The following is a 15474-nucleotide window of genomic DNA, read 5'->3' on the forward strand; positions in this document are numbered from 1 at the left end:
ATGTGACTGATCAGTGTTTTATTATTATTATTATTATTATTATTATTATTATTATTATATTATTATTATTATTATTTGTCTTATCAACGCAGCAATAATAAGGATAGTAGAAGAAGAAGAAGGGACCCTCAAACTGAATGTCAGCAACTTTAAACTCAGGGGATTAAAGTGTGTGTGAATGTGAGTGTGTCGACGTCCCATCGGCCTTAAAGACGGTTTTAGACGTTTGTAAAGTCGAAGAGTTTCGTGTCTTTGGATCGAACCGTAGAACTGAATATAAAAAGTTGACGGAGCGAGAACTTCACGTTGCCCAGCAGCCGCCATCTTGTTGTCTTCTTGTTTTATAAATTAAAATGATAAGCTAGTTCTTCTTTCCTCAAAGAACCTAATGATGCGTTCACACTCGCGGTCGACGTGGTTGTTTGCAACGATGACTGATCATGTATCAGGGGATCGAGTGAAGCAAACACCTTGTTAGCGACAATAAAAGTTGAAGTAATAACTTTAATTTGACGCAACTGTCGCCCTGTTGCTGACGTCCAGCTGCTCCGTCTTTATTTGGAAACGCAACACGTTGAGTTGCAACTGGTTCCTCAAAAAACAAAGCTGGAGGCAACAGGAACCTGATGTGTACTTCATGGGCTGTTGGAAAAAAAAACAACAACTTCTTTTTGCTCACTTCTCAGGGCAACTGCTCAGAAACAAAGCTGAAGCAAGTCCAGTTACTTTGGGTTTAGGTTCTTGAAATAAACCCAACAACTTGCTCTTGTTTTAAGGCAACTGGTTCTTCAACCGTTTCCTCAAACATCTAACTCGTCCAGTTCCTTTGGTTTTTTGGGTTTTTGAAAGAAACAAGGCAACTGGTTCCTCAGCTGGTCCCTTGAGAAACCAGCTCCTCATGAAACGAAGCTGAGACAAGTTCAGTTCCTTTGGTTTTTGGGTTTTTGAAAGAAACCCAGGAAGTCCAGTCGCCCATTTCTCAGCTGGCAACTGGTTCCTCAAAAAACAAAGCTGAGGCAACAGCAACAGGACTCGTTATGTTTCTTGAGAGAAACCGAACTTGTGCTTCTTGTTACTTATTTTTTCTCGTTTCTCAGAGCAACTGGTTCCAAAAAGACAAACCTGAAAAAGTCCAGTTGCTTTGTTTTTTTTGAAGAATCCAGTTGTAACGGAGTCACAACGTAGCGGCTGTTGTTCTGTCACTGTTGGTGTGAACGTAAAATTAGCTCAACATGGAGCGCCGCTGGTTGGAGGCGGGGCTTCAGTGACCTGGCTCCACCCACTCTCTGATGTTTCTAAACCGTCTGGAGCCGAAGCTAAAAGAATCAACCTGAACAATATTCTGATCATGAGCTCTGGACTTTTGATCAAATGAAATGAGGTGAATAATTATCTGGAAACAGTTTGTGATTTATTTATTTTTATTAACAGATAAATTGGTGGTGGATAAAATCATCAGCTGCAGGAGAAACGTTGTGTTTGTGTTTAAGAAGGAACTCTGCGTTTACTCTGCAGCCTGTAGGGGGCGCTGCACTGTCAGACTGAACACGTGTTGGTTTATTACCTGTAGAGTCATGTTTTTAATAAACACACTTCTGTAGGTTTTTTATTATTAATAGTGGAGCGTGATAACGCGTGAAGTAATATTGTAAAGGTACATTTCCACCACTCGCAGACTCCGGTTAAAACCGGTTAAAAAGGAACCGAGAAACCGAACGGACAATAACTGGGTTCTGGTTCTTGAAGGAAAAACCCTCACGTTCGTTTCTCTTAAGAAACTCAAACAAATCCAGTCGCTCTTATTTCATCTTTGTCTTTTGGAAATTTATTTTGGACGTTGGTGGAAATAAAACCAACACTTGGAGCTTTTGTTGGCGTCAAAAGAAAAAAAGGGAAATATTTTCAACAGATGATTATTTTAATAAAACAGGCGCCCAAGTGCCTCAAAGATCCGAAGGTTAAATGGGAATATAAGGAATTATATTTGATACTTGAGGAGGTTTATAAAGACTTTTATTTGGTTTATTGTTACGTCCTGTATTTAACGTCTTATTAACGTGTTTCACGGAGGAAGAGTTGGAAAATGATGTAGGTTTTATTTTTATGTTATTTTGTCTTTGACGGCCGAGTTTCTATCTGAGCAATAACATGAAATAAAAGAATTATTCTTTGGACTTGGTTTTACGTGATGTTCCTTTCTTTCTTTTACTGAGGTTCCACACGGTTCTAATCCGAGAGAAAAACAGATGATTTAAAGTCAAAATATTCTACGAATCCTTGATAACGAATCCTTGAGGACTCCACAGACGAACCGGGTCTAAAAACCTCTCAGTCTGACGCTGATGAGGCAGAGTCAGAGATAAAAAGTGAAAGTCTGGTCACGTGACGGCGTCATCAGGTCACTGATCAATGAGAATCAATCAGACTCTAATCACTCACTGTTTGGATCAGTCAGTGTCTCTGAGGTCAGAGGTCAAACACCTGGACTCATCTCAGCTCCTCTAAAACATGTTAAAAGCAGCCGGAGCACAAACAAAGTGGGTAGAAGAAGAAGATGAGATGTAAAAGAAACCATTAAAAACAATAAAAGCACGTTGGGTTAAAAAAACAGAAAAAAAAAAAGAGTTCAGTTTATTTATTCTCATTTAAAGAGGATAAACGAATAAATTACCTTATTATCTCATTTATTTCACCACGACTGGAGGGAGAAAGTAAAAGAGAAAAGGCGTCAGAACGAAATCAAAAGTGAGTATATTTTCCCTTCGTTCATCTTGGACTTTCCCTCTCTCCGTCCTTCCCACTCACAGTAATTAAAAAAATAATAAAAGATGTTTGTTCCAGGTGCAGCGTCGTGTCCCGTCCTGCGGGGGGCGACGTGTCCCGTGTCCTCCCACACGATGGACAAGAAAAAGGGGGCGTTTGTTTCACCAGAGGGGAGGGAACGAATCGTCTGAGGTTCATGAGTCGAACTGATTGTCTCCCTCACACCTCGACAGACCCACACAAAGGAAACACAGGCGGCGTTTAGCCCTTCGTTCATCCTCCTATTCATCCTTTTATTCATCCTTCTATTCATCCTTTTATTCATCCTCCTATTCATCCTTACATTCATCCTTACATTCATCCCGTCATTCATCGTCTGATGTGAGGATGGAGCTGAGCTTTTTCTGCAGGAGCTTCATTCACGTCGTCTCAGGTAAGAGTCCAGCCTCCGGGATCGAATTCATGCTGTTTTTATTTTTATTTAAATTTATCAGACATTTATATTTAATCCAGGAAAAATTTAAAATGAGCTGCTGTTGAAATGAGAAATAGATTTGTGGTCTGATTTTATTTCTTTTTTTTAAGAGTCAGAATAAAAAATAAATCTCATTTAATTTTCAGAGGAATTTTATTTTTCATATTTTTTATTATTTTATCTGTCGATTAATAAATTTATGTATAACACTAAAAATGTTGTTTATATATTTTATTGTATTTTTTTCTGTCATGGGGAACAGAATTTAGACGCTAAATAACTGGTTGATAAATCCAGTAAATTATCTATTAATGAAAACAAATATTTAAATGTGCTGTTGTTCTATTTCTATTTTATTTTAATTGTTAGAGTGAATATAATACACAATAAATATAAATATAATAAATACGTACCAGATGATTTAATTTTATGATGCCAGATCACAATAAAATCAAATCAAATCAATTAACTGATGAAAAATAATATCATTTTATTTATTAAGTGATGAGTCACTGCAGCTCAACCTGAAATAATTATAAAAATAATAATAATGAACAGATTAAAGAGGAGAAAAGTCTCTCAACTTTATTATAATTATCTAAATTATTTTAATTATAAAATGATCTCATGCACAACATAAAAGTTACATCTCAAATATCTAATAATTAAAATAAAGTCTGAGTTTATATTTATTTCATTATAGATCATTTGACACTGGAAATAAAAGAAGATTAAACTAGACTAATACTAAACATTTAACTATGTTATATGTAGTATATATAACTATATATATTACTCTGAAGCTGCTGATTGTTTTATTCGGTTTCTTCTTCTCGTTTTGAACCGAGTTAAATCTCAGGTCACAGACGGAACGAGATAAAACCTGAGGAGGAGAAACAGCGTCAAACCGTCTACGAATGATTCATTTAGCGGAAGAAAGTTTATCTGGAGGCTGAGTTAGGGAAGGAAGGAAGGAAGGAAGCATAGTAAAAAGGTAGGAAGATGGAGAAAAATAAGAAGGAAAGAAGGAGGGAAGGATGGTAAGAAGGTAGGAAGATGGAAATCTAGGCTAGAAAAGGAAGGAAGGTAAAAAGTTCACTGTGTAATAATCTAATAATCTCACTGTGAGAGACGTTAATGAGCCAAAGGATTAATGATCTTCTTCCCGTTTCCTCTTCGCTCTCAGTCGTGCTGCTGACGTGGTCGTGGTGCGTTCAGGGACTTAGCGTTAGCGTGTCCCAGAGGAAGGTTCTGTGGCGTCTGAGGGACCGGGGCCAGGTGGTGGTCTCGGTGAAGGACTGCCCCTCCACGCCGGTGATGTCCTGGTCTCTGATGGGGGACCGCCACCTGCCGGCGTCCATCGTCAACAACGCTACTCACTCGGTGGTGACCTTTGACCCAGTGTCCACGGAGGTGGACGGGACGCTGGCCTGCAAAGTCACCTGTGGAGCAGAGGGCAAACAAGTCACGATCTCAGTGGTGGTCTACTGTGAGTCCACGACCCATAAATAAATAATACACAGCAGATTAAAGGAACCACTGAGGTTCAGAGTCATCGAAAGAGTCTGGACTACAAAAATGGCCGACATGTGTTTGTCTTCTGTCTGTGGCAGCTTCCCCATCAGTCCCTGAGGTCACGGGTCACGACGGTCTGAGGGTCGGCGTCAATTCCAGCCTCTCCTGCCAGGTGGGGGACGTCTTCCCTCCACAGCTGGACCTCACCTGGATCAGAGGAGACCAGGTCCTGCAGACAGACACTCGAGACTCCACGTCCATTTCAGTCCCGTCCGTGTTCTGGTTCATCCCTGAGAAACACGACATGGGCCAGAAGATCACCTGCAGGGCCGCGCTGGACCTGGAGGACCTACCGGAGGAGAACCGGACCAAGGAGACCACCGTGGACCTGAACGTCCTCTGTGAGTCTGGATCTCAGTCCTTTAGTCTGGGTCTGAGTCCTGTAGTCTGAGTCCTGTAGTCTGGATCTGAGTCCTGTAGTCTGGATCTGAGTCCTGTAGTCTGAGTCCTGTAGTCTGAGTCTGGATCTGAGTCCTGTAGTCTGAGTCTGAGTCCTGTAGTCTGGGTCTGAGTCCTGTAATCTGGGTCTGAGTCCTGTAATCTGGGTCTGAGTCCTGTAGTCTGAGTCCTGATCTGAGTCCTGTAATCTGGGTCTGGATCTGAGTCCTGTAGTCTGAGTCCTGTAGTCTGAGTCTGGATCTGAGTCCTGTAGTCTGAGTCTGAGTCCTGTAGTCTGGGTCTGAGTCCTGTAATCGGGATCTGAGTCCTGTAGTCTGAGTCTGGATCTGAGTCCTGTAGTCTGAGTCCTGTAGTCTGAGTCTGGATCTGAGTCCTGTAGTCTGAGTCTGAGTCCTGTAGTCTGGGTCTGAGTCCTGTAATCTGGGTCTGAGTCCTGTAATCTGGGTCTGAGTCCTGTAGTCTGAGTCCTGATCTGAGTCCTGTAATCTGGGTCTGAGTCCTGTAATCTGAGTCTGAGTCCTGTAATCTGGATCTGAGTCCTGTAATCTGAGTCTGAGTCCTGTAGTCTGAGTCCTGTAGTCTGAGTCCTGATCTGAGTCCTGTAGTCTGAGTCTGAGTCCTGATCTGAGTCTGAGTCCTGTAGTCTGAGTCTGAGTCCTGTAATCTGGATCTGAGTCCTGTAGTCTGGATCTGAGTCCTGATCTGAGTCTGAGTCTGGATCTGAGTCCTGATCTGAGTCTGAGTCCTGATCTGAGTCCTGTAGTCTGAGTCTGAGTCCTGTAATCTGGATCTGAGTCCTGTAGTCTGGATCTGAGTCCTGTAATCTGGGTCTGAGTCCTGATCTGAGTCTGAGTCCTTTAGTCTGGATCTAAGTCCTGATCTGAGTCCTTTAGTCTGAGTCTGAGTCTTGTAGTCTGAGTCCTGTAATCTGAGTCTGGATCTGAGTCCTGATCTGAGTCTTTCTCGTCTCCTCTCCAGATGCTCCCGTTGTCACGGCGATCTCAGACCCAGTGACGGTGATGGCCGGCTCTCCTGTCTCCCTCAGCTGCTCTGTGGAGGGGAACCCTGAGCCGGTGGTGGTCTGGAGCCTCAGGACGGAGGAGGGGGGGTCGGTGGAGGTGGGCCGAGGCGGGACGCTGGACTTCAGGTCGGTCAGAGCCTCCGACACCGGAACCTACGAGTGTGAGGCCCGAAACACGGAGGGAAACCATACGGCCGGCGTGAACGTCACGGTTAACGGTGAGAATAGCTCCTCCCCCTCCTTAAAAACCACAAATAAAAAGAAAGATGAGTAAAATATGATCGAAATAAAAACGTCAACTTGTTGTTTGCAATTTAAATCGAACCCAGAAGATCGTAGAAGTTCATCTACATTGTTAAAATGTTGATTAATTTACATTGTGCTTTGAAATAATTGAAATAATTTACCTGCGTTGCCCCTCCCCTCCTATAGCTCCGCCCACCAACGCCTCCCTGTCGGTGAGTCCAGGTGAGGAGGTGGTGGAGGGTCAGCGGGTCACGTTTACCTGTAGCTCAGATGGAGCTCCGCCCCCCACACTGGTCATCAGACGAAAAGGGGTGGAGCTTAAGAGCAATGACTCCGCCCCCTCCTCCTCGCTCACCTTCAGCCTTGACTCCGCCCTCCCCGGAGACTCCGCCCTGTACGAGTGTTCTGCCTCCAACCGGTTTGGATCCCAGACGGTCAAAAGGTCCGTCACTGTCAGAGGTTCGTTAAACTTTAAACTTTTGTTTTCATTCTCCCAAACACACAAACACATTCTTTCCTCTCGCTTCACTTTCATTTTTCCTGGAAGCCTTCAAAGGTTATTTCCTCAGGCTGAGGATCATTTTAAATGAGATGATAATGAAATAGTTTAGATTCCACTCGTCTCTTAAAATAATGTCCCCCCCGTCTCCCCCTTTGTCTCCCCCGTGTCTCCAGCTCACCCCCTGCAGGTGGAGGCGAGTCCTCAGCTCTCAGCCGAGCGACGCTCCGCCCTCATCCTGACCTGCCGGGCGTCCGGGTGTGTCCACCCCCCCAGCCTCACCTGGAGGAGGACGGACACGGGGACGGGGGACGGACACGGAGCCGTCCTCCAGAAGACGAAGCAGCAGGACGGGACGTCTCAGCTCCACCTGCAGGACCTGGACCTCCAGGACCAGGGAGGGTACAGATGTGAGGCCGAATGTGACGGCGTCGTCCGGACCAGAGACATCCAGGTCCACATCTACTGTGAGTCCCACCTGAGACCTGAGACCTGAGACCCGAGACCAGAGACCAGAGACCCGAGACCCGAGACCCGAGACCTGAGACCCGAGACCAGACCAGAGACCAGAGGCCAGAGACAAGACCTGAGACCAGACCAGAGACCCGAGACCTGAGACCCGAGACCAGACCAGAGACCTGAGACCTGAGACCTGAGACCTGAGACCCGAGACCAGAGACCAGAGACCCGAGACCCGAGACCTGAGACCCGAGACCCGAGACCTGAGACCCGAGACCAGACCAGAGACCAGAGGCCAGAGACAAGACCTGAGACCAGACCAGAGACCCGAGACCTGAGACCCGAGACCAGACCAGAGACCCGAGACCTGAGACCCGAGACCTGAGACCCGAGACCAGAGACCAGAGACCCGAGACCTGAGACCCGAGACCTGAGACCCGAGACCAGACCAGAGACCCGAGACCCGAGAACCGAGACCTGAGACCCGAGACCAGACCTGAGACCCGAGACCCGAGACCCGAGACCCGAAACCAGAGACCAGAGACCCGAGACCAGACCCGAGACCCGAGACCAGAGACCCGAGACCCGAGACCCGAGACCTGAGACCAGACCTGAGACCAAAGACAGAGACCAGAGACCAGACCAGAGACCAGAGACCAGAGACCAGAGACCCAAGACCTGAGATCTGAGACCCGAGACCAGAGACCCGAGACAAGACCAGAGACCAGAGACCCGAGACCCGAGACCCGAGACCCGAGACCTGAGATCTGAGACCCGAGACCAGAGACCCGAGACAAGACCAGAGACCAGAGACCCGAGACCAGAGACTAGAGACCAGAGACCAGAGACCAGAGACCCGAGACCCGAGACCCGAGACCAGAGACCCGAGACCCGAGACCCGAGACCCGAGACCCGAGACCCGAGACCAGAGACCAGAGACCCGAGACCCGAGACCCGAGACAAGACCAGAGACCCGAGACCCGAGACCAGAGACCAGAGACCAGAGACCAGAGACCAGAGACCAGAGACCAGAGATCAGAGACCCGAGACCCGAGACCCGAGACCCGAGACCAGACCCGAGACCAGAGACCAGAGACCAGAGACCGGGAAAGACTTTTCACTTTGTTACATTTCTTTGTAGTTTTTCTCATCAGGTTTTAGTTTAATAATTAACTTGTGAATTAACTCTTCAGATCCGACCTCATAAACTCAGAAACCTTCGTGAACAGGATGAAACTCGTCATGAGTTCAGACTAAACCACATGAGTCATCAGGTTTTGGTTTTGGGGGGGTTTGTTTGGACATGTTGAGTCCCAGGGGTCGAAGGCCGGGAAGCTTCACATCGTGGTTTTGAAAGGATCAGATCGTCCTGATCCTCCAACACATTCATTCAGCACCGGCCCAGAATCCAGGAAGCACCTCCTTTAATCTGAGCTAAGGAGGAAAAACTCTGACACACATATTTACTCCCACAGACTCTTCAGAGATTAAATAGTCTCCCCCTCCCTCCCCCCTCCCTCCCCCCTCCCTCCCCCCTCCTCCCCCCGTGGACAGAGAATCTGGGTCTTTCTCATCAGATCTGGTTTCACTGGGTTCAGGTTTCGCTCTTTATTCATGTTTTAGAAACAGACGTCTGGTTTTCTAGAGGAGGTTTAGAGTCTGGATCTGATTCTCACCATCTTCCTCCTCCTCCTCCTCCAGCGTTCCCGTCTGATCCGGTTCTGGAGGACCCCGGTCCGGTGCTGCTGGGCTCGGAGACGTCCCTTCGCTGTGACGTCCTCGGCGTCTTCTCGTCCAATAAGCTGAGGCTCCGCTGGCTCTCTGGGAACCGGATGCTGGACACGAAGTCCTTTGGGTTCTCTGGTTCCTTACGGAACGTCTCCTACGTCCTCCAGCACCAGGTCCAGGAGGACGAGCCGGTCCTGACCTGCCGGGCGGAGCTGCTGACGGAGGACGGACACGTGTGGAGGTCCAGGAACTCCAGCGTCTCCCTGCAGGTTCACTGTAAGCGGTTTTATCTCTGGAGCCCTGGTACCAGAACCAGTCCAGATTAAACCAGTCCAGATTAAACTAGTCCCCTGAGAACTGGTTTAACAGGACTCATTGTTTCTGTTTTGTGTCCCAGACGCTCCGAGGACACCGTCCCTGTCCGTGAGTCCAGGTGAGGGGGTGCAGGAGGGTCAGCGGGTCACGTTTACCTGTCGCTCAGACGGAGCTCCGCCCCCAACACTGGTGCTCAGACGAGAAGGGGTGGAGCTTCAGAGGGCTAGCTCCGCCTCCTCCCCACTCACCTTCAGCCTTGACTCCGCCCTCCTCGGAGACTCCGCCCTCTACGAGTGTGAAGCCTCCAACCAGTTTGGATCCCAGACGGTCAACAGGTCCGTCACTGTCAGAGGTCAGAGGGTTTTTCATCGTCCTCATGAACTTTATTCATAAAATAACCAAAAAGTTAATTAATTAATCATCATCTGATTCATGTGATTAATGAAGCGTCTGCAGCAGAACGACTGTGAACGTGTCTCAGTTTGTCCAAGTAGCGTTAGCGTTAGCACCAGCTGATCCGGTAGTGACAGGCAGCAGAACCAACCCATAAAGATGGAAGACGCTAAACAGCACGTTGGTCCTCTCCATGGGACATTTGAGGACAAAGACACCAAGAGGGACCAGTGGAGACACATAAAGTATCATCACACTCTGCAGGAAGGAGTTTTCTTTCCAGCTTCAAACAGCACATGAACCAAGCCAAGCATACGTTAGCCGGGGATTCTGCTAGCACTTGGGCTAACGCGGCTAACAGCTGGAGACAAACCAAGACAAACCAAGACAAAGACAAGCTGCCAATGCTGCTGCTAATATGTGTCCACTCCTGCAGCCACTGTTCACTGGGAGACACTGTTCTCAGCTGCAGCAACATTAAAGATGAATTAATCAGAATTAATCAACCCCGAGATTAATCCGACTGAACGTTTAAGTGTTTGACAGCACTAAAAATAAAAGACGATAAGAAGCTCTTTGAATCGGAGTCTCTGCTTCTTGTTCTGTGTCCTTTATCTGCTGTTATCAGAGGAGTCGACCTCTGACTGAGACACAAATAAACTGGCTTCAGTGCTGAGTAATGGCCTCAGTCCAGCGGATACAATTATTTCCCAACAGCAGGTCGACAGGTCGCCGTGTGCTAACAGAGGCCTCTGGAAAAGAGAGGAAGTTCATTAACAACACGAGTGAAAGCAGGTTATTTGTGGCCGACCTCATATTTTAGGACCCACGAGACGTGAAGAGACATTTTAGGAGAAGTAAACCAGCGTGATCCAGTCACATGTCAGAGCTTTTCTGTATCAGCTGATGACGCGTTGGTGAAAGATCTGATAAAAGGTCAAAGCTTTTTAAACACACTGCTGCTGCTCCTCTTTGACCGACAGTAAAACACAACCAGCACGACTTCAGGAGCGTCTGATCGGTTTCCATCTGAGCCCAGGTCTGAGTTAGTCACCAGAGACGCCTCCACAACAACAACACCACCGCCAACGTCCTGGGATTCATTTAATGTCAGGGAACAGGACGGAGCTGAATCATTCCATCACAGAAACCAGCGTTCAGCGGATTAATCTGCAGAATTCACTCCCATTAATCACTGCAGATATTTACTCGTCCTCCGGTGTTTAAAGCTGATTATTTTCTCATTTCCTCATCAGTCTAACGCCAGTGAAACACTCTGTAAAACAAACACAATACGCAGTAAATTCAGAGTTTACTGTGTAACAGCAACACAACTAGAACCTTCACTGTAACAGTGGAACAATAAATCACTCAAACACTGACATCAGCTCAACGTTGTATTTTGCACTTGTGATATTTTGTCTAAGCTTGTCGGCCATGTTTGTTTACATCTTCCATCGTTTGTTTCTGATTTATTGAAACTAGCTTCATGTCTGTCGTCCTGCAGCTCCTCCGAGAAACACCACGGTCCTCGTCCTCCCGTCTGCAGAGGTCCAGGAGGGAGAGAACGTCACCATCTGCTGCCGGGCCGTGAGCTTCCCTCAGTCCGTGGTGGTTCTGAAGAAACTGGCCAACGGGACGGAGATGTCCTCGTCCAACGGGACGTTCCTGTTGGTCAACGTCACGGCCAGAGACTCGGGGCTGTACCAGGTGAACGTGACCAACGAGCTCGGATACCAGGTCAAAGTCTTCAGCCTCAGCGTCAGAGGTCAGTGCGACCGGAGACGAGTGACGGATCCGTCTGGTCCTGGTTCCGGTTCTTTTAGAGGTTTAGACTCTTTGTTTTCTCGTGTCTGTGCAGAGAGAAGCTCCAGACGTCCTCCCAGCCTCAACGCCGTCGTCATCCCGGTCGCCTGCGTCGCCGCTGCACTAGCAACCACCGCTCTGGTCCTGGACTATCTGAGGAGGTCCAGGAAAAAAGGCTTTTATCAGCTCCCTCAGTCTGCTCCACCTTCAGCCTGAGCTGAACCTGGACTCAGGACTAACGGGTTCACTCATGAGGCTGAGACCTCTGGACACGTCCTGCTGCTACCGCCATTTAAAACTGGACCAACGCGTCCCGAACATTCAGCTACAAACCCCTGAATGTGGCCTCTGCTTCCAAACGTGGAGGACGTGCACCGACAAACGTGGCAACGAGGGTTCAACATGTGGCCTCCGCCTCCTTTCACCTGCCGCCGTTCAATAACAGCAAAGATCCACGTTCTCAACACGTTGCTGCCGTCTCCCAATACGTGGCTTGTGCTAGCATGTGGCTAACACTTCCTAGCACGTGGCTACCGCCTTTAAACTGGCTAACACTGCCTAGCATGTGGCTAGCACCTTTGCTTTTCAAAATATGGCTAGCACGTTCCAAAATGTGGCTACCACCTACAAGCAAACAGCCACCAACATCACAACATGTGGCTACCACCTTCGCACATCTGGCTAACACTTCCTAGCATGTGGCTACCACCTGTGAACATCTGGCTAACACTTCCTAGCATGTGGCTACCACCTGTGAACATCTGGCTAACACTTCCTAGCATGTGGCTACCACCTTTGAACATCTGGCTAACACTTCCTAGCATGTGGCTGCCACCACGTCCCAACACGCGGCTCCAAATATCAACATGTGGAGTCATTTTTAAACAAATACAAACACGTGACTGATGTTTTTTCACGATGCTTCTACATTTACACAGGCCCAAGCTGAAAGTTAATGATCAATAGTCAGTGACTTTCCTCGTCTTTGTGGAGTAAAGTTTGTCCTGAGTTGGGACGGATTCTGCTGAAGCTGAGACCAATCAGATCGTTCAGGGTTCAGGAACTTAATTGCGTGCAGAGACGCTGATAATGGGCTATAATGACCTCGGAGGTCGAGCTCGTGTTGTGTTTGGTGCTCGTGTCCTGGAAATGAGAACGTGTGTTTTCTCTCAGCTCTTCATTAACTCGTATTTATTGGCTCACTTCTCTCCCTCGTCTCGTTGGAATCTGATTATATTTCCTGGGATTGTGCAGCTTTTCCTTTCATTTCTATCAGGTTCCACTGTTTACTGGAAGTCTTCAGGGGCCCCACCTCCCGCCTCCCTCCTCCTCCTCCTCCTCCTCCTCCTCCTCCTCCTCCTCCTCCTCCTCCTCCTCCTCCTCCTCCTCCTCCAGGCCTGATTCAGCTCTGAAACTTTTCAGCGACCGTTTGTCTTCCAGCATTTTTTCTTCTTCCCTTTTCTTTCACTTGCGGCTCAGAGAGAAACATCCATTCATTAAAGCTCCTCCTGAAGATTTAGAGCCGAGATTAAATGTCTCTGCTGAGGAGACGAGAGGAAAGAGGATAGAGGAAAGGAGAGGAGGAGGAGAGGAGAGGAGCTACCAGTGGGACCGGTCTAACTCCTGGAGGAAGGAGCTGCTGAACAGACTAGAAGCAAAAGCAAAATAAAATGTTGTGGCTTTTGTGCTGTAGCTCGGAGATGACTGGTCCTCTCGGCCCGTCGTCGTGGAAACGGGAAGCGGTCCAGACGAGGCGAGGAGGTGTGAGGAGGAGGAGACGAGTCTGGATCCGACCCTCAGTGTTTGTTATGTTGGACACATTTCAGCTCAGAGTCTCCAGACTGAGACGCTCTGTTCCCTTTATGGGCCGAGGTTCATTCAAGTGTTTATTCAGTGTTTTATACGTCAGGCCTTGTACAGAAGAATCATCAAAATCATTATGTGAAGACATGGTAGAATTTGGAGCAGTAGCTTCAGTTGTGCAAATGTAAAAATATTAAAATAACAATAAAAAATAAAATATAAAACTGTGTAAAATGTCCCGTCATTTCCAAACTGTTCACGTTGACGTGTGATAAAAATAAAACATTTAAAGTCTCAGCTTTATGTTTTCACTGACACTTTAACCTAGTTCTTAAACCTCACGGTTCCACGCGGCGTCTTTACGGAGCGGTTGTCGTGGCAACGGGTGGTCGCCGTGACGTCACATCCCGTTTCTATGGCGTCAAATAACAAATTACAACAGAACTTATCCAGCTTTCATCAACCTCATATTAACAACCTTAAAATACCTGGAACCGTCCTTGAAATAAATGATTTAACGCGTGTTTTATTGTTGTAGTTTGGGCCAAGTCCCGCCCACTAACATGGAGGGGGTGGAGCTTATGCTCATGGCTTCCTCCTCCTCCTCCTCCTTCTTTCTGCTGTGGCCAAAATATTAAACCTCAGTTTATTCTTTATTCCTTTAAATCCTGTAAAAACGTTTCCTCTGGTTCGATGCTAAACGGGACTGAATTTAAATCATTAAATAATCTGTGGATGAACTGGACCAGGACACATCAGCTGATTCCTGCTCGTCCTCATAAATGAATGAACGTTAATGAACTGAGTGAGTTTGTTCCTGGATCAGAGGTCCGCGGTGATCCATCCCCAACATTTCTCCCTCTTGTCTCTGACAGGAAATACCAGCGGAGCTGCAGATTAAAATGACAAGACACAGCAGAAAAACACTTTTACACAACAGGGAGCAGAGGTCGGAGGTGGCGGAGGCCCGGACGGACAGTGAACGCCACACAAGCGAAAAAAAAGCTCCAGATGGAGAGAAAATAAACACATTTATCAAGAGACTTTAAACGTTTCAGCTGAAACTGCAGATCAGGAACAAAACGAGCAGAAACATCCCAAAAAAAAAATAAAAAAAATAAAAAACATCCAGAAAAAAAAAAAAACATCCAGAAAAAAAAAAAACATCCAGAAAAAAATAAAAAAAACATCCAGAAAAAAATAAAAAACATCCAGAAAAAAAATAAAAAAAAAAACATCCAGAAAAAAAATTTAAAAAAAAACATCCAGAAAAAAAAAAAAAAAACATCCAGAAAAAAATAAAAAAAACATCCAGAAAAAAATAAAAAGCATCCAGAAAAAAAATAAAAAAAACATCCAGATAAAAATAAAAAAAACATCCAGATAAAAATAAAAAAAAAATCCAGGAAAAAAATAAAAAACATCCAGAAAAAAATAAAAAAACATCCAGAAAAAAATAAAAAACATCCAGATAAAAAATAAAAAATAAATAAAACATCCAGAAAAGAAAACTAAATGAGAAACACACACAGATTTAATTTGAGCTCTCCTCCTCCTCCTCCTCCTCCTCCTCCTCCTCCTTCATCCCGATGAACTCATTCAGTTTTGTCGTCGTCATAGAAACTGAACAAGTCTCGTCCGTGGAAACAAACAAACGAACCAACCAGCTGCTGCTTCTTCTTCTTCTTCTTCTTCTTCTTCTTCTTGACTAAATAACTGGATCCAGACGTGAGGTTTTAAACACTGCAGATAAAATAAATAGATAAACTAAACTAAACTGAACCTTTGAACTCTGTTTGAATCCAAGCGAAAGGACAAAGACTAAAAACTCCACAGGACGAAAAAAGAAAAAGAAAAGCTTCCTGTCTTTCTGTTGGGGTTTTAATGAGGTCACCAGAGAAGAAAAAGAAAAAGAAACACGAAATTATTATATAATATCACATTACCAGAAAAATATCCTGTAAAAAACATCAGTCTGGTGAACAGTTTGTG

At 46.2% G+C, this 15474-nt stretch overlaps 1 protein-coding gene across 1 annotated transcript; it reads left to right on the forward strand.

Annotated features, from left to right (window-relative positions):
- The first annotated feature begins 58 nt into the window (after positions 1–58).
- On the forward strand, positions 59–13779 carry vcam1b (vascular cell adhesion molecule 1b). The gene is made up of 10 exons (XM_047586934.1): positions 59–3196; positions 4425–4727; positions 4852–5154; positions 6191–6451; positions 6666–6938; positions 7155–7445; positions 9139–9441; positions 9563–9832; positions 11381–11641; positions 11735–13779. The coding sequence occupies exons 1-10, from the start codon at positions 3151–3153 to the stop codon at positions 11893–11895; spliced, it is 2472 nt and encodes an 823-aa protein (XP_047442890.1). The 5' UTR covers positions 59–3150; the 3' UTR covers positions 11896–13779.
- Positions 13780–15474: the final 1695 nt, after the last annotated feature.

Source organism: Mugil cephalus, chromosome 6, assembly GCF_022458985.1.
Source record: "Mugil cephalus isolate CIBA_MC_2020 chromosome 6, CIBA_Mcephalus_1.1, whole genome shotgun sequence".
Lineage (NCBI taxonomy): Eukaryota > Metazoa > Chordata > Actinopteri > Mugiliformes > Mugilidae > Mugil > Mugil cephalus.